The sequence below is a fragment of the Cetorhinus maximus genome, chromosome 15 (genome assembly GCF_964194155.1).
Source record: "Cetorhinus maximus chromosome 15, sCetMax3.hap1.1, whole genome shotgun sequence".
Lineage (NCBI taxonomy): Eukaryota > Metazoa > Chordata > Chondrichthyes > Lamniformes > Cetorhinidae > Cetorhinus > Cetorhinus maximus.
In genome coordinates, this window is record NC_135893.1 from 83227957 (window position 1) to 83247864 (window position 19908).

Consider the following 19908-nt stretch of genomic DNA (forward strand, 5'->3'; position numbering starts at 1 on the left):
ATATAATGTTCAGTGCATCAGGATGTTGAGGTTTGGTATTTACAATGGAATTTAGTGCATGTATTATCCTGGTGCACCACAAGAGCAGGAGTCCATAGGGGTACCTAGTTATGTACCTGCAAGCTCCTTGATTCAAACCTAAGATTCTGATGTAAATACCCAGTGTTCTTACTTTGAATTTGTGCATTTCTGATGGTGTCTTGTGCGATGCAGCATCTTGCTTTGTAAATTCTAACTCTGCGATTGCCATGTTGAATCTTGTGGTGAACTGGAAATCCTTGTGTGACTAACTGAATTCTCCCTGCAGGTGCCAGAAAAACTCTTGCTCTCAGCATGCCATTTGTTGCTGTCATTAGCCACCACGGTGCGCCCTGTGTTTCTGGTCAGAATCCGAGCAGTACAGAAAATCTTCGATAGGATCACAGACGGCTCTGCTCGTCAGCTCCCTCAGGAGGTAAATTAAGAGTACATTAAGATGATCAAAATGAATTTACAGATTTTAATATCTTAAAGACAGTCAAGGCAGACCACTGAAACGTGTTGATGTCTGAGAAATGAAGGCTGGTGAAAACTTCAGGGTATAACTTTTAGTATCTGAATACATGGCTCTGAAAGTCCCCCCACTTTTGGCATTTGGTTTTTGCTGTTCCTGAAATAGTGTCCACTGCCTCTGTAGACCTTCTGTAACCTGACAGAATTGCTTAAACTAAACTCCAGGGTTGCAAGGAAAAGAAGTCGAGAGCCCCCATAACATTTGTTTGACCATGCTGTGCATTATGGCTGCTGGATCTGGTTTCTATAGCAGTTACATGTGGGCAAGAGTCCAGAACTAGTGTTTTAATCTTCTGCAGAGGCTCTTGAGGTAATAATATTTCGCTAGTTTATACCCCAGCTCCACCAGTCTACTTCAGCTCCCATGAAGTACTGTTCCACCTACAATCAATCTGAATTTCCTGAACTCCTTGCACTTCAGACCATTACTGGACAGAACTGATGCAGCCTTCATTTGTTCATGCTGTTGTTGGACTGGACCCAGCAGCCAAATATTGTTGATCTGACATGGGAATAGTGCACTAAGCAGGGCCAGAGCATGCTGTGCGGGGAGAGCTTGGGCCCTTGTAAGCTTTAAGGTACTGACCACATGATTATGATTAAGCATTACTGTAAAACAAAACAATGTGCAATTACCATCCAGCCTCAAGTAGTAAAGTTAAGAGTGAAAGAAGACATACACTGATCACCAAGAGTGTAAAGCATTACCCAATATAGTCCTAAAATAAAAACAAAAATTGCTGGAAAAACTCAACAGGTCTGACAGCATCTGTGGAGAGGAAGACAGAGCTAACGTTTGGAGTCCGACTATCATCAGATAGTCCTAAAATGATCTTTTATTAGTTTGAATCTGTGTGCGCGGTAGATGACTGGATAGCTTAGTGAAATATTGTGAAGTGATTGATTGTTGAAAGAAGGGGACTGTCATATCTTTTGATAGCTGAACTAAAATGAGCTGAATGGCCTTCCTCTCAAAAAACTACGTTGTGATAGCACAATTCCCAGATACAGGGCCTGCAGGAAAATTTGTGAAGTTGATTGTCAGTGGAGGGAGTTCTAATACTGTCAGTCCCTTTTTTGTGTGCCCCATTGAATTTCTGTATCCTGTGTCAATTTGAATTTTAATAATCCCCTGTCTTGTTTCTGTGGCTGTCATTCTACAAAACCAACATTTTTTAAAATTGTGATGCTGGTTGTGAACTAATTATAGTGAGGTGCAGAAACCCCAATGAAACATCACTGTGTAGGTGAATTTGGATTATCAGAAACAAGCCTGCCTGCATTTGGCGTGCTGATCATAGATACCAGGGTATGATGGTATAACAGTTATTTTACTGGACTAGTAACCCAGAGGCCTGGACTGATGAGTAAACCCTCCCACAACAGCTTGAAAATTTAAATTCAATTAATTAAATCTGGCATAAAACACTAGTATCAGTAATGGTGACCATGAAACCACAGGATTGTTCAAAAAACCCATCTGATTCACTAGTATTCTTTAGAGGTTGTCCTGTTGTCCTTGTCCAGTCTGGCCTAAATGTGAATCCAGGCCCACAGAATAGTGGTTGATTCTTAATTGGTCTCTGCCTAGCAAGCCACTCAGTTGTATTCAAGGAGGTGACTCACTGCAGACTTGAGGGCAGTGAGGGATGGGCAGCAAATGCTGGCGTTGCCAGTGATGACCACATCCTGTGAATGAATAAAAAAGACAGCACAGAAGGAGGCCATTTGGGCCATCATGCTCGTGTTGGCTTTTTGAAAGCTATCTAATTAGTGCCACTCCCTTACTTTTTCCCCCATAGTACAACAATTTTTTTTCAGGTATTTATCCAATTCTCCTTTAAAAGTTAATACCGAATCCTCCTCCCACTAACCTTTCAGGCAGTGCATTCCAAATTGTAACTTGCTGTGCATATTTATTTCCTCCGGCTGCCTCTTTCTTTTGCCAAGCATCTTAAATCTGTGTCACTTGGTTACCAACCCCCCTGACACTTGAACATTTCTGCATATTTATTATATTGAATCCTTTGTGGTTTTGATAACCTCTAACAAACCTCCATTAACCTTCTCGAAAGCAAACGACTCCAGCTTCTCTAGTCCAGTCCTCCCCAAAATTTTTCTGCTGTAACCCCATCTAATGCTTCAAACTTGGTGCAATTCCAGAGCGAAAAATTGTGAGGGGAGTGCCAGAAAGAGGAGTTGAATGGGGTGTGGGTTCAAGTAGTAGAGATAGATACATAAAAAAACTAGAAACCTATCAATTAGCAGGCTCTGTAGGTGTCAGCGATTGGACCTCTGAGCTCATTAGATTAGGCCATGCCCACAAGCAAAAAATAATCTCACACATTTAAAGGGGCCTCGCAACCAATCCCTGGACTGTCAAATCTGAGTCTTCGCTCTACAACTGCCATTGCTGCCTTGGAGCTCACAATCCCACTGGGGCTTAAGACTCACAATTTGGGAATCCCTGCTATAGTCTTACCATGTGACTGAAGTCTTTCCTCTCTAGTGTGATTAGTATCTTCTCTGCATCCTCTCTAAGGTCTTGACATTCTTCTAAAGTGTGGTGCCCAGCATTAATCATAATACTCTAGCATCTCATCCTTGTTTTCAAATTTCTCCAAGGCCTCACCCATCCTTATCTCTATTGTCTCCTCCAGCCTTATAACCTCTCAAACTCTGCACTCCTCCAATTCTGGCCCCTCACACATCGCCGATTTTAATCACTCCACCTTTGGTAGCCATGTCTTCAGCTGCCTAGGCCGTAGACTCTGGAATTCCCTCCCTAAGCCTCTCAGACTCTCTTCCTCGCTATCGTCCTCTAAGATGTTGATTTAAACCTGTCTCTTTGGCCAAGCTTTTAGTCATCTAACCTAATATCTCCTTGTGCAGCTTGGTATCTGTTTGACAGAGCTCCTATGAAACACCTTAGGATGTTTTACTACATTAAAAGCACTAGATAAATGGAAATTGTTGTTTGCTTTATAAAGGTGTAACTTTCTTGCTTCTGATTCTATTCCTCTATTTATAAAGCAGAGGATCCTATATGCCTTTTTAACAAACTTGTCAACTTGTCCTATCACCTTCAGAGATTTTTGTGCATAGACCCTAGGTCTCTGTTCCTGCACCCACTTGAAATTGCTTCTTGGGAAGCCTTCAGTTAGATTGTCTTGAGCTGTGAGAATCTGGGGAAGGTGGAACCACTTCAGGCCCTGTGAGCGGCTTCATTGACAGTTTATTTTGTTCGGTGTATAGATGTTGAATATTGAAATGTATGTTGAACTACTTTGACCTAAGCGGTGTTTTCCTGCTAGGGTAAAGTGCTGGTGTGCAGGGCCCTGTCCAACATGTTGCTGTTACCATGGCCAAATCTTCCTGAGAGTGAGCAGCAGTGGGCAGTCCGTTCTACCAATCATGCCAATCTCATTTCAACCCTCACGAGAGAATACCGGCGGCTCAAGGAAAATGCAGGATTGTCACAGAGCAAAGTGGGCCTGGGCAACAGTGAGTATCTTCTTGCATCTTATTGCTGTGATAATTTATTCACGACATAAGCATTTCTATTCCTCTGCAGAGTAGTGTGTTAGGAACTAGTCAAGATCTTACCTATAAACTGCAGTGTATGAACAGTACAGCAACAAAATGGCCACATTTAGCTTAGTTAGTTTGGAAAAGCAGTGTTTGAACTTTTTCTAGCAACCATGCTAAACAACGTCAGAGAAAGGGGAACACATTGTTATGCCAGTTTGGAAGGATTCTGTCTTATGCACAGCCTTGAACTTGTGTTACCTGATCACAACCTGCCATTAATTGATTTTTCACAAATCTACAGGCAAGAGTTTAGGCCATCTGATCTGTCTTTACCTTCCCTATCCCAGATTATTTTCTGCCTATTATGTGAATTTCCCTGCTTTCTATTTAAGATGTTGATTGTCGTTCTACATTAATAAACTTTTGGCACCTTGCATTTGATATGATCACCAGCAACAGTGGAATATGTATGTAAAGGCTACCTCTCTTCAATGGTGATGTTCTGAACCCAACACTGGTTCTCCAGTGTTGTTGTCGTGAGACAATGCACAGTGCAGGCCTCTGTCCTATTGGCCTTTCAACTGGCCCATTTAAAGACCCACGGCCATTTTGCTAAAGAGAAGAAACAGTGACATTCAGGTCATATGCCTGTGCTTGAGCACCATTCTACAGTCAACATCAAGTTCATCACTCTGTGAATGCTTTAAGGTGGTGGACATTCAGAACCGTTTCTAGCCTTTGAAGTTCCATAATGCTAGCTTTCTGCATTTAATATTTTTTAAGTCAAACTGCTCACTTTTTTTTAGCGAAAGTGGTTGTCCAGGAGACGCTGAGTATCCTGAGGTACATCGTGGAGAACATCTCCGGGGAGGTGACCAAATCCCGTCAGATTTGCTACCAGTCCCTGCAGGAATCGGTGCAGGTCTCCCTGGCACTCTTCCCAGTCTTCATTCACCAACCTGGTAAGGCAGTTTTGGTTTACTATGTGGCTTGGCTCCAGTCCCTTGACCCCCAAGGTGTGAGCAGTCTTATCACTAGTTTATAGTGGCAATTAAAGTTTGCATTCAACTTTCTAGCACTGAATGGTGGTTTATTAATGTTGCTACCACCTGCACACTTCCTCCAGACAAAGGTTCCCACCAGGCCAGATCTTGGGAAAGTACAGGATCCAAAGGAACTCTGTAATCCACCTGACCAACCTCAAAAACTTTACAACTCAATCAATCTCATTTCAATCTCACTTACAACAATTTTGTAGTTTCTAGTTGGATAAGAATATAAAGGGTTATGCAACCAAGGTGACTGAATGAAGTTAACATACAGATGAGCCATAGTTTATTGATTTGCAATGGGATAGACTTGAAGGGCTGAATAGCCACCTCTTGTTCCTATGATTGAATCTGCCCATTGGGAACTACCAGTGAAATCTGCTACATAAGTTGGTGCTCTCAGGAGATGGGATTCTCCTAAACACTTAAGGATGGTATGTCTTGACCTTTGCCTTATTAGTGACGCATTTCATTGGTGGGGCTCCCTCTAAACTGAATTAGCCTGGTTTATTTATCTCTTGTACAGATATGGCTGCTTGTGCGCTCCAACCTCGTCCATGCCAAACAGCTCAAAGTTCATGCAGAGATGTTGGAAGGTAGTCTAGATTTAGGTTGGTGTGAAAGCTGCTGCTTCTGAATTGCCAGTTCATCTTTTGTTTAAAAAAAAAAGTGGTCAAGATTTACTTTATGCGTTTGTGATTTCCAGGAATACGATGTCTTTTTTTAAATCAGGCTCCCTTTTAGAAACTTCAAGTTGATAAAGTTTAGAAGTGGCCAGAAATGGGGAGATTTGCCATTGCATCAACTGACCTTTGATCGGTAATGGGCAAAAAGATCAACGCTCACACTTTAAATCCAGTTGCCAGTGATACAGGTCTAGGGCAAAACAAGCTGGTGACAGGTTCTAGCTCTGGCATCTTGCTTTCAATATGTCTGCATAGCATTTATGCTGGTCTCTTTCCTGCACCGTCATACCACCCATTGCTTGATGCGTCCTCAAATGTGCCGCAATGACACTTGTAGCTAATGGGCTAGTTTGAGTATTTAAGCAGTGCTGCCTCTTGGTGCCTAACACAGATTTTCTCTGTCTTTCAGGTGTTACTGATGAGATGCTCAGCTTCTTCCTCACTTTATTTCAAGGCCTCAGGGTCCAGATGGGCGTCCCCTTTGCAGAACAGATTATCCAAACCTTCCTCAACATGTTCACCAGGTAACTCCCCTCACTGGAGGGGGAGGGGGGAACTGAGCCCCGGTGTCACTAGGGCAATGGAGCCCAGTTCCTAGTTTTGCCAGGCTTTGGTAGGGGTTGCTGCGCCACATGCCTAACGTCACTTCGTGGGTGGGGAGCACTGATCTTGGCATTGCTGTGGGGGAAGGTGGCTGAGCCTCATGTCTCACATCAGAGGATGGGGGCGGGGTGGTGTGATGAAGAGCTCTGTACCTGGCATCGATAGAGGGACTGAGCTCTTTGTCTAATGTCACAGATGGGGGTGTGGGGCTCAGTGGGGGTGAGGAGCCCCACTCCTGGTATTACTGAGGGGACTGAACCCTGTGCCCAACATCGCTGGGGGTGATGGAGCAATCATAATGTGTTTCTCCCCTTTGTTCTGCAGGGAGCAGTTGGCAGAGAGTATCCTGGAGGAGGGCAGTGGTGGTTGTCGTGTGGTGGAGAAGTTCCTGAAGATTCTACAGGTGGTGGTTCAGGAGCCTGGGCAGGCATTCAAACCATTCCTCCCCAGCATCATCTCCCTGTGCATGGAGCAGGTCTACCCGATCATAGCAGAGGTAAAGCTGAGAAGCTCCTGCGTCTCCAGCGCTGGTGTAGCATAACTCTTCGGAGAGTTTCTGTTGGTCACCTTCAGTGCAGGTGCTATAAATCAAGGTATCTTAGTAGCCATTCAGTGTCTGTGGAACATTTGGAATTCTTTACTGCAGAGCGCAGTGGATGCATGGTTGTTGAATATATTTGAGACAGATCAATAGATTTTTGGGCACTAAGGGAATCAAGAGATATAGAGATAAAGTTAGAAAGTGGAGTTGGTGTAAAAGTTCAGCCATGATTTTATTGAATGGTGGAGCAGGCTCAAGGGACTATATTGCCTACTCCTTTATTCTAATGTCACCCTGTACCCCTTGTTTAACCCCCTGCACACTGGCATTGGTAGAGGGTTTGTGTTGAGATCAGCAATGCTTTGCATGATCCCAGAGTGTTTAATTGGATTTGTTTTGGGTCCCATTCCGATCAAGTTGCGGGTCATTTTGGATTGTGCTCTGTTCCTTCACTAGTTTGCTTCTCATGCTCCTTTCTTGCTCTCCAGCGGTCCTCACCAGATGTGAAGATGGAGCTGTTTGAGCTGCTTTACCAGATTCTGCACAATAACTGGCGATTTTTTTTCAAGTCATCTGTTTTGGCCAGCGTTCAGCGTGGAACAGCTGAGGAACCAATGGAGAATGAGGCCCAGTTTGCTTCTGCTATGCAGGTATCTCTGCTTCTGTGTTATTTGTATGTTTGCTGTTATGTTCCTACATGGGCCATCCTGTCCCTGGACGAGTCTACCGCCCTGTACACTCAGGACTGCAGAAAGTTCTGTTGCCTGTATAGGGCTTCACTGCAAGAGCAAGGGTGAGCAGCACAGTGAGGTGCCACCTTTCAGGCAAGATATTAAACCGTGCTATCAAGTGACCATAAAAGATCCCCGCCACTTTTCAAGGCGGTGCAACAGAGTTCATCCAGTCCGTTGGCTAACATTTATCCCTCAGTTGACATCCCTAAAACAAATTATCTGGCTATTAGTAAGGAATCTTTTTGTTTGTAACTTGGCAGCTGCGCTTCCTACATGTCAATAGTGACTACACTTCTGAAAGGTGCTACTTTGGCTGTGAAGTTCTCTGGGGCATTCTCAGGATATGAGATGGGTGCTATATAAGTGTCCATTTCTTCCTTTTACATGGTGTGACTGCTAAAGCTGCTCTAAACTCTGCTTTGGGGCCTACTGTGGTCAATGTAATGATGTGCACTGTGACACTGCCCCAGAAAAGATGCTGTGCCTCTCTGTTGCATGGGGAATAATGGCTGAAGTGAGGTGCTATCCCACAGGAAGGATTATCTTTGTTGTTTTGTAAGCTATTGATGAGAAAATGTTAATTCTAGCACACTGCCTCTTGTTCTTTTGCCAGGCTTTTGGTCAGTCCTTTTTGCAACCGGATATTCAGATCTTTAAACAGAACTTGTTTTACTTGGAGTCGCTCAACACCAAGCATAAGCTGTACCACAAGGTGCGTCTGGTTCAGGTACATCTTCGGTAGGTTTTTGTACTGCAGTAGGTTTAGGAAGGGATTTTTCACTCTGAAGGTGATGTATGTCCCAAGCTGAGTTCAACAGTGTTAAAATGCTGTATTGTAATATTTTACCCCATTGCCGTACCTGACAGAAATCCATTAGAATTTATCACAAAATACAAAGTTGCAAGTGTAAAATTCAGTTATATTTGTCTAAGACGCTCCTAGCCAGAGGGATCAGCACAGTCTACATTTAGACATTTTCCTTAAATAGCAATTCCAGAGAGTAATGGGGGTCTCGGATTGAGGAGGGGAGGTCTTTGACAGGGAGCTGCTATAGTAAAGCAGGCAACATATTGGCACGTGGTTTACTGTGTGTGAGGAGTTGGGGGGATTGCTTGGCAGGTTGCAAGGACAAGCGTATGATTGTATGTAAAAGGGAGACTTAAGGGAATTTAAAAAGATATAACTTGCTTTGTGTCCTTAAAATCAGTCATGTTGAACCTTGCTGCAGATGCAGTTTCTCTCTTCCTCATAGAGAGTTCCCAGAACTGTAGGATAAAAGCGAAATACTGCAGATGCTGGAAATCTGAATTAAAAACAGAAAATGCTAGAAAAGCTCAGGCTAGGCAGCATCTGACAATAGAGAAATAGAGTTAATGTTTCAAGTCTGTATTACTTCAGAACTAAAGAGAAGTAGAAATGTGATGGATTTTATACTGTTTGAGAGGGGATGGAGCAGGTGGAGCAAAATAGAAGGTCAGGGATAGGTAGGAGCCAAGGAGAAATTTGACAGTTGTCATGGACACAACAGAAAGGGAGTGTTGATGGTAGTGTTAAAGACCAGAGAAGGTGCTGATAGTGGCATAAAGATAAGATAGCGATGTGTTAATAGCAGAACAATGGTCAGCAATCTGTGAAAGCACAAAAGAACACAAGTGACAGATGGCCCTGTTTTGGGTGGGGGGGGTGGAGGGTGGTTGGGGAAAAAACTAATTAAAAAATGTTAAAACTATTGGACTAATAAAGAGGGTAAAGATAGAGGAGAGAGTTCATGGTCTGAAGTTGTTGAACTCAATGTCAAGTCCGGAAGGCTGTAAAGTGCCTAATCAGAAGATGAGGTGCTGTTCGTCCAGTTTGCTTTGGGCTTCACTGGAACATTGCAGCAGGCTAAGGACGGACATGTGGGCATGAGAATGAGATGGTGAGTTAAAATGGCAAATGACAGGAAGGTCCAGGTCATGCTTGTGAACTAAGCGAAGGTGTTCTGCAAAGCAGTCATCTAGCCGACATTTAGTTTCCCCAGTATAGAGGAGACCACATTGGGAGCAGTGAATACAGTAGGCCAAATTGAAGGAGATGCAAGTGAAGTGCTGCTTCACCTGGAATGAATGTTTGGGACCTTGAACGGTGAGGAGGTGAAGGGGCAGATGTTTTGCTCCATCCATTTTGCTCCACCTGCTCCACTTCCTCTCAAACAGTATAAAATCCATCACGTTTCTACTCTTTAGTTCAGAAGAGGAATCATACGGACTCGAAATGTTAACTCTGTTTCTCTCTCCATGAATGCTGCCAGACCTGAGTTTTTCCAGCAATTTCTGTTTTTACCCCAGTACAGTAGCAAGTTTTTCCATTGGTAATCATGCCAGTCACCATTTTGCCCACTGTTGCGTATCACAGGGTTCTTTTCTGTCTGGGAGTCATTAAGAATTTTCTTCCTTTTCGGATGATACAGGTTGAGTTAATTCCCTGATGCCAGCCACAGACCCTCACCTGAACATTCTCCATAAGCCATCATGCAGGCTATTTGTCCATGATGGGGTTGCTGTATTCAGAGTCTGATCCCATCCTTGCCCACTAACCCCACACACTTTCAGTAAGGGTTAGTGGATAATGAGCTGGAGTTCTTTTTTAAAAATTTCCCTCCTAGCCATACCCAAACCCTGGAGGCCAATTGAACTCTGATAAAGTGTTGGCTAAAATCTGATACTCCACAGAGCACGTATTGCACCTGAGACTTTCCTGGTCTGTTTAATGTTCAATTGCACCAAGCATGCTCTTTGTAAAAAAGAAAACACCAGATGTTCATTTGTGTGAATTGTATTACTGCTGGGGACTCTCCCTTTAGGAGACACTGCAGCAAACTGAGATCTGCCTACCCTCGCCACATGAACAGATCAAATCATCAGGCTGCTGACTCTTGTATCCTTCCTGTGATTCACATATTTGGTATGATTCCTGTAAAGTTATGCCAGCATTGGAATCACTCCATTGTTTTTACCTTTTGGCAAGCAATGGCCATCTAGTGACCAGATTTGGCAAAATTTAATTACTGTAATAGTTATCAAAAACTAGGGTGTTGGGAAGAGATCCTTTAGTATTTACATAGCAACTTGATGCATTTTACACTGAGCCAGTTTTAGAGATGTTTATATCTACTCGATGAAGGCATAGCATTTATTGCCCATCACTAATTGCCCTTAACTGAGTGACTTGCTAGGCTATTTCAAAGGGCAGTTAAGAGTCAACCACTTTGCTCTGGGTCTTGGGCCACACAGACCAGTCTGGGTAAGGATGGCAGATTTCTTTCCCTAAAGGACATTAATGAACAAGATGGATTTTTACAACAATCTGTCAGTTTCATGGTACCCATTATTAATACTAGCTTTTTATCTTAGATTTATGTAATTAATTAAATTTAAGTTCAGACATCTCCTGATTTATTCTTAGTCCAGAAAAAATCATTACCTAGTAATTTGAAGGCAACACAGAAAGTGGTGAATTTAGCTGTTTTTTTAATTAATTTGAATAATTTGGTAATTTGAATTCAACTTGAGTGAATATAGGTAGATTGTATCTTGGCCTCCTGCAGTCCAGTGTATAGACATTTCAGCCTGGTAACACTAAGCTAAGCTTTTGCAGAACAAGTTCTGTAGATCTACTTGCTGTGGCTTAGTGGGTAAAACTCTTGCCTCTGAGTCAGAAGATTGTAGGTTCAAGTCTCACTCTAGAAGCTTGAGCACATAATCTAGGCTGACACGACTAGTGGAGTGTTACACTGTCAGAGGTGCCATCTTTCAGATGAGATGTTAAACAAAAGCCCCATCTGTCCCCTCAGTGGATGTAAAAGATACCACTGTACGATTTTGAAGATGAGCCAAGGGAGTTAACCCAGCCAATATTTAACATCACTTAAAAGAAGATAGATGTTTTGATCACTATCATATTGCTATTAGTGAGAGTTTGTTGGGTGCAAATCAGCTGCTTTTTCCACAATACACAGTGACTACTCTTCAAAAGCACTTCATTGGCTATAAAGCTTTTTGACATATCCTGCGGTCATAAAAGGCAATTGTTTTTTTTTTTGCTATCGGAAGGTCTTGTAGTCAGTGCCTGAACAGATTCTTTCTGACCTTTCAGACCTTACTGAAGAAGCTGTTTTCTCCAAATACTCAACACACCTTCCTGTTTTCTTCCCAGAAAATCTTCCGAACGACCATGCTGTTTCAGTTCATCAATGTGCTGCTGCAGGTGCTGGTCCATAAATCTCATGACCTACTGCAAGAGGAAATAGGCATCGCTGTATACAACATGGCCTCGGTGGACTTCAGCAGTTTTTACACTGCGTTTTTACCCCAGTTCCTGGGTAGTTGCGATGGTATCGACTCCAATCAAAGAACAGTGCTTGGCAGGAATTTCAAAATGGACAGGGTTAGTTACTGGAAGAGAACTGGAATCATACGAGGGGGCATCGGAAAAGTGGATGTAACTCAATGTCTGGGTGCTACAGCCAGAGGATCCCTTTCTAAAGTCCCCAAGTGCTTAGTAAATGCTGTATTGTAGAGTACTGTGTTTAGTAGCTGTGACTTCTCTCCATGGTAAGTGTTCTTAGGTCAGAGGAAAAGGGTCAGAATGCACTTTCCAACTTGTGCATTCCCTAAAACCTTGTGTAGGATGCCACTGCATTGAGGAATGAGCATTGTTTCACTGGAAGCAGTGTCTATCCAGGGTGCTGTATTGATGGATGTGCAAATGGGTCAGGGAGCCACAAAGTGAGCTGAGCAAGCTTAAACTGCAATGAAGTCCTATTACAGTTATGGAGACCGTTGCCCCCAACCCAAAATAACTGGGAGATTTTGGGCAGATAAGTTGCTCACAGGCTGACGTGCCTTTCTCCCGTGTTTGAAAAGAAACCAGATTATGCACCAGCTGTTTTGGGGAAACTTCTAGTGTCTGAAAGACTGAGCAAATCTGGTGTCAACTAACCAATTTATTCTGTTCATTTCACTGATTCTGTAAACAGTGGGCTCCATAGGGATTGTCAGTATCCAACTCTCTGGGGTCATTAAAGCCAGTCCGTCACAGCTCATTGTGTGTGGTCACACCATTACTGTGATTTGGTGACTGATTTGTAGACCACTAACTGCAGGCTGAAATATTGAAGCATTGTGCTGTCCTAAAGCCTGATGCATTGCAGGACCCATCTTCGAGACAGCTCCCTATCTGCAGCTATCCTCCATTCTATTGGAACTGAATCTGTTAATTCTGGCCACTGCATCGGTTTTATTTTCTAGGACATTGCCCCTTGTATCTCAAAGGAGAAGCAATGCTTAAACAGTTTTTGCCTTTGCCTACATTGTCTTAAAAAGCAAACTAGTTATGTATTTGAGGGAGAAAGGAATAAAAGGATAGGCTGCGATGAGGTAAGGTTGATATTTTCTCCACTTTGATTTTTTTTTTTCTTTTCCCTCCTTAACTGTTTTGCTCCTTGCTTGGTTCCCTCAGGGATGCTCTCAGTTCCCGCCTCTTGTTCACCTTCCTGCCTGGTGGCCAGATCAGCACTTGGCACCGGCCCCTTGGCTGCTTTCCGGGGCCACCTGCCCAGCCTCCAGGTTTCCTCTGGCCAGCACTGACCTTCCGTCCACCCGGCTTCTTCTTGAAGTAAGGTTGGAGCATAAATACCAGCATGGATGAGTTGGGGAAAATGGCCTGTTTCTGTGCTGTGAATTCCACATCATTCAGTGTCTTTCTGCAGTTAGTCCTGGTAGATCTGTGTTTGACCTTGCATACAAACATTAAAGATTAGGAGCAGGAGTAGGTCATTCGGCCCCTCAAGCCTGCTGCGCCATTCAATAAGATCATGGCTGATCTGATCTGATTGTGGCCCCACTCCACACTCTGCCTACCCCCAATAACCTTTGACTCCCTTGTTAGTCAAGAATCTATCTACTTCTGCTTTAAAAATATTTATTGACCTTGCCTTCACTGCTCTCTGGGAAAGAGAGTTCCAAAGATTCATAACCCCCTGAGAGAAAAAATGTCATCTCATCTCCGTCTTAAATGGGCAAATCTTTTTAAACTGTGTCCCTTAGTTCCAGTCTGTCCCACAATGGGAAACATCTTTCAGCATCCACCCTGTCAAGTCCCCTCAGGATCTTACATGTTTCAATAAGATCACGTCTCAATCTTCTAAACTTCAGCGGATACAGGCCCAGCCTGTCCAATCTTTCCTTGTAAGATAGCACCCTCATGCCAGGGATCAGTCGAGTGAACCTTCTCTGAACTGTTTCTAACGCATTTATCATTTTGTTTTATTCATTCATGGGATGTGGACATCACTAGCTAGACCCGCATTTATTGTCCATCCCTAATTGCCCTTGGGAAGGTGGTGAGCTGCCTTCTTGAACCACTGCAGTCCATGTGGTGTAGGTACACGCACAGTGCTGTTAGGGAGGGAGTTCCAGGATTTTGACCTAGCGACAGTGGAGGAACGGCGATATATTTCCAAATCAGGATTGAGTGGCTTGGAGGGGAACTTCTAGATGGTGGTGTTCCGATCTGTCTGCTGCCCTTGTCCTTCTAGATGGTAATGGTCGTGGGTTTGGAAAGTGCTATCCAAGGAGGCTTGGTGAGTTCCTGCAGTGCATCTTGTAGGTGGCACACACTGCTACCACAGTGCGTCAGTGGTGGAGGGAGTGAATGTGTGTGGATGGGGTGCCAATCAAGGGGGCTACTTTGTCCTGGATGGTGTCAGGCTTCTTGAGTGTTGTGGAAGCTGCACTCATCCAGACAAGTGAGGAGTACTCCATCACCTTCTTGACTTAAATTGTAGATGGTGGACAGGCTTTGGGAAGTCAGGAGGTGAGTTACTTGCCGCAGGGTTACTAACCTGTGACCTGCTCTTGTAGCCACAGTATTTATATGACTAGTCCAGTTCAGTTACTGGTCGATGGTAACCTGCAGGATGTTGATAGTGGGCTATTCAGTGATGTTATTGCCATTGAATGTCATGGGGTGATGGTTAGATTCTCTCTTGTTGGAGATGGTCATTACCTGGCACATGTGTGACACAAATGTTAGTTGCCACTTGATAGCCCAAGCCTGGATATTGTCCAGGTCTTGCTGCAGTTGGACATGGACTGCTTCAGTATCTGAGGAGTCGTGAATGGCGTTGAACATTGTGCAATCATCAACAAACATTCCCACTTCTGACCTTATGATGGAAGGATGGTCATTGATGAAGTGGCTGAAGATGGTTGGGCCTAGGCACTACTCTGAGGGACTGCTGCACTGATGTCCTGGAACTGAGATGATTGACCTCCAATAACCGCAACCATCTTCCTTTGTGCAGGGTGTGACTGCAACCAGTGGAGAGTTTTTCCCCCTGATTCCCATTTATCCCAGCTTTGCTAGGGCGCCTTGATGCCACGCTGGATCAAATGCTGCCTTGATGTCGAGGGCAGTCATTCTCGCCTCACTTCTGGAGTTCAGCTCATTTGCCCATGTTTGAACCAAGGCTGTAATGAGGTGAGTGGCCCTGGCAGAACCCAAACTGAGTGTCAGTGAGCAGGTTATTGCTAAACAAGTGCTGCTTGATAGCACTGTTGATGACCCCTTCCATCATTTTACTGATGATTGAGAGTAGACTGATGGGGCGCTAATTGGCTGGGTTGGATTTGTCCTGCTTTTTGTGTACAGGACATACCTAGTTAATTTTCCACATTGCTGGGTAGATGCCAGTGTTGTAACTGTACTGGAACAGCTTGGCTAGGGTTACAGCAAGTTTTGGAGCACAAGTCATCAGTCCCGTTACCCGAATATTGTCAGGGCCAATAGCCTTTGCAGTATCTAGTACTTTCAGCCATTTCTTGATATCACGTGGAGTGAATTGAATTGGCTGAAGACTGGCATCTGTGATGCTGTGGACCTCCAGAGGAGGCCAAGTTGGATCATCCACTTGCAACTTCTGACTGAAGATTGTTGCAAGTGCTTCAGCCTTATCTTTTGCACTGATGTGCTGGGTTTCCCCCATCATTGAGGATGGGGATATTTGTGGAGCCGCCCCCTCCAGTGAGCTGTTTAACCGTCCACCACCATTCACAACTGGATCTGGCAGGACTGCAGAGTGTGGATCTGATCCGTTGGTTGTGGAATCGCTTAGCTTTGTTTATCGCTTGCTGCTTATGCTGTTTGGCATGCAAATAGTCCTGTGTTGTAGCTTCACCAGGTTGACACTCATTTTTAGGTATGCCTGGTGCTGCTCCTGGCATGCCTTTCTGCGCTCTTCATTGAACAAGGGTTGATCCCCTGGCTTGTTGGTAATGGGGGATATGCTGGGCCATGAGGTTCGAGATTGTGGTTGAGCACAATTCTGCTGCTGCTGATGGCCCACATCGCCTCATGGTTGACCAGTCTTGAGTTGCTAGATCTGTTCGAAATCTATCCCATTTAGTAGTGATTGTGCCACACAACACGTTGGAGGGTATCCTCAATGTGAAGCTGGGACTTTGTCTCCACAGGGACTGGTAGTGGTCACTCCTATCTATACTGTCATGGACAGATGCAACTGCGGCAGAAGGCTGGTGAGGATGAGGTCAAGTATGTTTTTCCCTCTTGGTTCCCTTGCAGACCCAGTCTTGCAGCTATGTCCTTTAGGACTTGGCCAGCTTGGTCTGTAGAGGTGCTACCAAGCCACACTCTGATGGACATTGAAGTCCCCCACCCAGAATACAATCTGTGCTATTGCCACCCTCAATGCTTCCTCTAAGTGGTGTTCAACATGGAGGATTACTGATTCATCAGCTGACGGAGAGGGGTGTGGTACGTGGTAATCAGCAGGAGGTTTCCTCGACCATGTTTGACCTAATATCATGAGACTTCATGGGGTCAGGAGTCGGTGTTGAGGACTCCGGAGCAACAACTTCCCGACTGCATACCACTGTGCCGCCGCCCCTGCTGGGTCTGTCCTGTCTCTGGGACAGGACATACCCAAGGATGGCGTTGGTAGTGTCTGGGGCATTATCTGTAAGGTACGATTCCGTGAATATGACTACGTCAGGCTGTTGCTGTGAGACAGCTCTCCCAATTTTGGCACAAGACCCCGGATGTTAGAAAGGAGGACTTTGCAGGGCCATCTTTGCAGTGCGGAGGGAAGCCATTTGGCCGATCGAGTCTGCACTGGTTCTCAAAGAGCATTCCACTTAGTCCCACTCTCCTACCTTAACTCTGTAATCCAATTCCCTTTTGAATACCTCCATTGCACCTGCCTCCACCACCCTCTCAGAAAGCTTGTTCCAGACTCCAACCATCCTATAGGTGAAAAAATTTTTCCTTGCATCACATTTACTCCTTTTGCCAATTATTTTGAATCTGTGCCCTCTAGTTCTTGATGTTCTCTTGAGTGGGAACAGTTTCTCACTATTTACCCTGTCCATACCCCTCAGGATCTTGAATACCTCTATCAAGTCTCCTCTCAACCTCCTTTTCCCCAAGGAAAACAGTCCCAACCTCTCCAATCCTGGAATTCCTTCTCTAACAGTACCCACACCATATGGACTGCTGCAGTTCAAGGGCAATTAGGGATGAGCAATAAACGCTGACCTTGCTAGCAATGCTCTAGCTCTGTGAAGAAATAAAAATAAACCAATATAACTACATAAACTGGAATCCCATCTGAGTGTACTATGATGCTGCTAATGAATGCACAGCAGTTTTACCACTGGGAGGGAAGGAAGGAAGCTGGAGATGGGCCTCCTCACACCTCACGCCAATCTGTGGCTCTTAGCCTAACTTGCCCACTTCCTCAAACTCCATCACCAGTAATCTTCCTCATAAATGGAATTGAGCTAAGCAGCTGCGAAATGAGCATTGTGGAGTGACTGGGCCTGGCCCTCAGACTTGCACACTCCTGGTCTTATTGAATCAATGAGTCATGCACCGCACTGCCAACTCAATCAGAAGTGGCTGGGGAGAAGTGACTTTTTCTATGTGAAGCAGCCCCTCCTCGCAAAGGCAAATGAGTGAGCCCATTAATGACAGTTCATTAATCTGCCAAAACATTCATACAGACTTAATTCTGTAAGCATGGATAGAGAATTGGTTAGCTAACAGGAGGCAGAGAGAAGAGATAAATGGGTCCTTTTCAGAATGGCAAGATGTGACGGAGTGGAGTGGAGTGCCACAGGGATCATTGCTGGGGCTTTAACTATTTACTATTTATATCAATGACTTGGATGAAGGGACCAAATGTATGGTTGCTAAACTTGCTGATGACACAAAGATAGGAAAGAAAGATAGAGTGAGGGATGATGGATATGCCAGACTGAGGTTACAGATTGTGATGGAGTACGATTCTGACAGGTGGACGTGGAAAGGATGTTTCCTCTTGTGGGTGAGTCCAGAAATAGGGGACACTGTTTTAAAATTAGAGGTCACCCTTTTAGGACAGAGATGAGGAGAAATTTTTTGAAGGCCATGCAGCTTTGGAACTCTGCCTCCAGAAGGCGGTGGAGGCAGGGTCATTGAATATTTTTAAGGTGGAGATAGATTCTTGTTAGGCAAGGGAATCAAAGGTTATCAGGGGTAGATGGGAATGTGGAATTCAAAACACAAACCGATCAATCATGCTCTTATTGAATGGTGGAGCAGGCTCGAGGGGCCGAATGGCCTACTTCTCCTATTTCGTATGCTACTGCTGATCCAGTGTCTCATGGATGCCCAGTTTTGAGCTGCTAGATCTGTTCTGTATCTATCCCATTTAACATGGTGGTATTATCGCATGACATGATAGAGGATATCCTCAGTTTGAAGACAGGACTTCGCCTTCACAAGGACCGTGCACTGGCCATTCCTACCAGTACTGCTATGGACAGATGCATCTGCAACAGGTAGATTGTGCTAGCAAGGTCAAGTAGCTTTTTTTTCCATTTGTTTCTTTCACCAGCTGCTGCAGGCCTATTCTGGCTGATATGCCCTTCAGCACTTGGTCAGAATTGGCACTACTGAGTCACTTTTAAAGATGTATGGGGTACCTCAATGTCCAGGATACGTTCCGTGCCCTTGCTACCCTCAGTGCTCCTTCCAAGTGACATTCTACATGGTGAAGTACTGATTCATCAGCTGAGGAAGGCTGGTAGATAGTAATCAGAAGGAGGCTTCCTCGCCTATGTTTGACCTGATGACATGAGATTTCATAAGCCCGGAGTCAATGTTGAGGGCTCCCAGAGTGCCTCCCTCCTCACTGAATACCACTGTGCTGCCACTGCTGCAGGGTCTGTCCTGCCTATAAGAGAGGACGTACCTAGTAATGGTGATGGAGGAGTCTGAGACATCAGCTGTAACATATATTCAGTGAATATGACTGTCATTTGTTGTTTGATTAGTTTGTGAGACAGCTATCATAATTTTAGTATAAGTCCCTGGATATGTTTGTGAGAGAGACTGGTAGGACGGTGTGCCTAGGTTGTCAGTCCGTTCAGTTTTATTATTTCTTATAGAAATTTGATACAACTGAGTGACTTATTCAACCTTTTCTGAGGGCAGTTAAGGGTTAACCACAGTGCTGTGGGCCTGGAGTCACATATAGGCCAGGCCTGGAAGATTTCCTTCCCTAAAGGACATTAGTGAACCAAATGGATTTTTGCAACAATTCAGTAGTTTTGTGGTTATCATTGCTGAGACTAGCCTTTCAGTTAACTAAAATCCTGTAATGAATTTAAATTTCCTGGGTAGGATTTGAACTCGTGCCCCCACAGTTTGCCCAGGCCTTTTTAAAATCCCCTTTGTGTAAGTGTAAAGTTGAATTTTTAACTCTTACAGTTCATTTACATGGCACAGCAGAGTTTCGGTTAGGGGAGCTGTATTTTAGAATAATCTGTAGTTTCTATTTTGTAAGGCATTGCCCTCATGGATGGGAGTTTCAGGGGTTGCTGAGAGATTCTGATAGCTGCTGTATTAAGCTAATAAAAAATCTGAGGCCACTTGATCCATCCAGTCTATGCCATTGTTTCTATGAGCCTCCTAGTCCATTCCCAGTCTCTCTCAGGCTTCCCAGATCATTCAAAAATCCACTTTTTCAGGTTGTTTCTTCCCTTTTTAAAGCATTTATTGATGTAGCAACATTCTGTAGCAGAGAATTACACATTCTAACTGCATACTGGGTAAAGAATTTACTTTAACCTCATCCTTAATTCCTCTACAGTTGTCTTGAATATCTGCC

The 19908-nt window shown here is 44.3% G+C and overlaps 1 protein-coding gene across 1 annotated transcript in view; it reads left to right on the top strand.

The window, feature by feature from the left end:
• Positions 1–19908, top strand: part of xpo6 (exportin 6) — a 122173-nt gene that overhangs the window by 97243 nt on the left and 5022 nt on the right. Inside the window, exons 16-23 of the mRNA XM_078558752.1 lie at positions 308–454; positions 3867–4056; positions 4890–5045; positions 6228–6342; positions 6746–6917; positions 7451–7612; positions 8310–8408; positions 11892–12122. Coding sequence (XP_078414878.1) covers positions 308–454; positions 3867–4056; positions 4890–5045; positions 6228–6342; positions 6746–6917; positions 7451–7612; positions 8310–8408; positions 11892–12122 — 1272 coding nt within the window. The remainder of the gene's footprint in view (positions 1–307; positions 455–3866; positions 4057–4889; positions 5046–6227; positions 6343–6745; positions 6918–7450; positions 7613–8309; positions 8409–11891; positions 12123–19908) is intronic.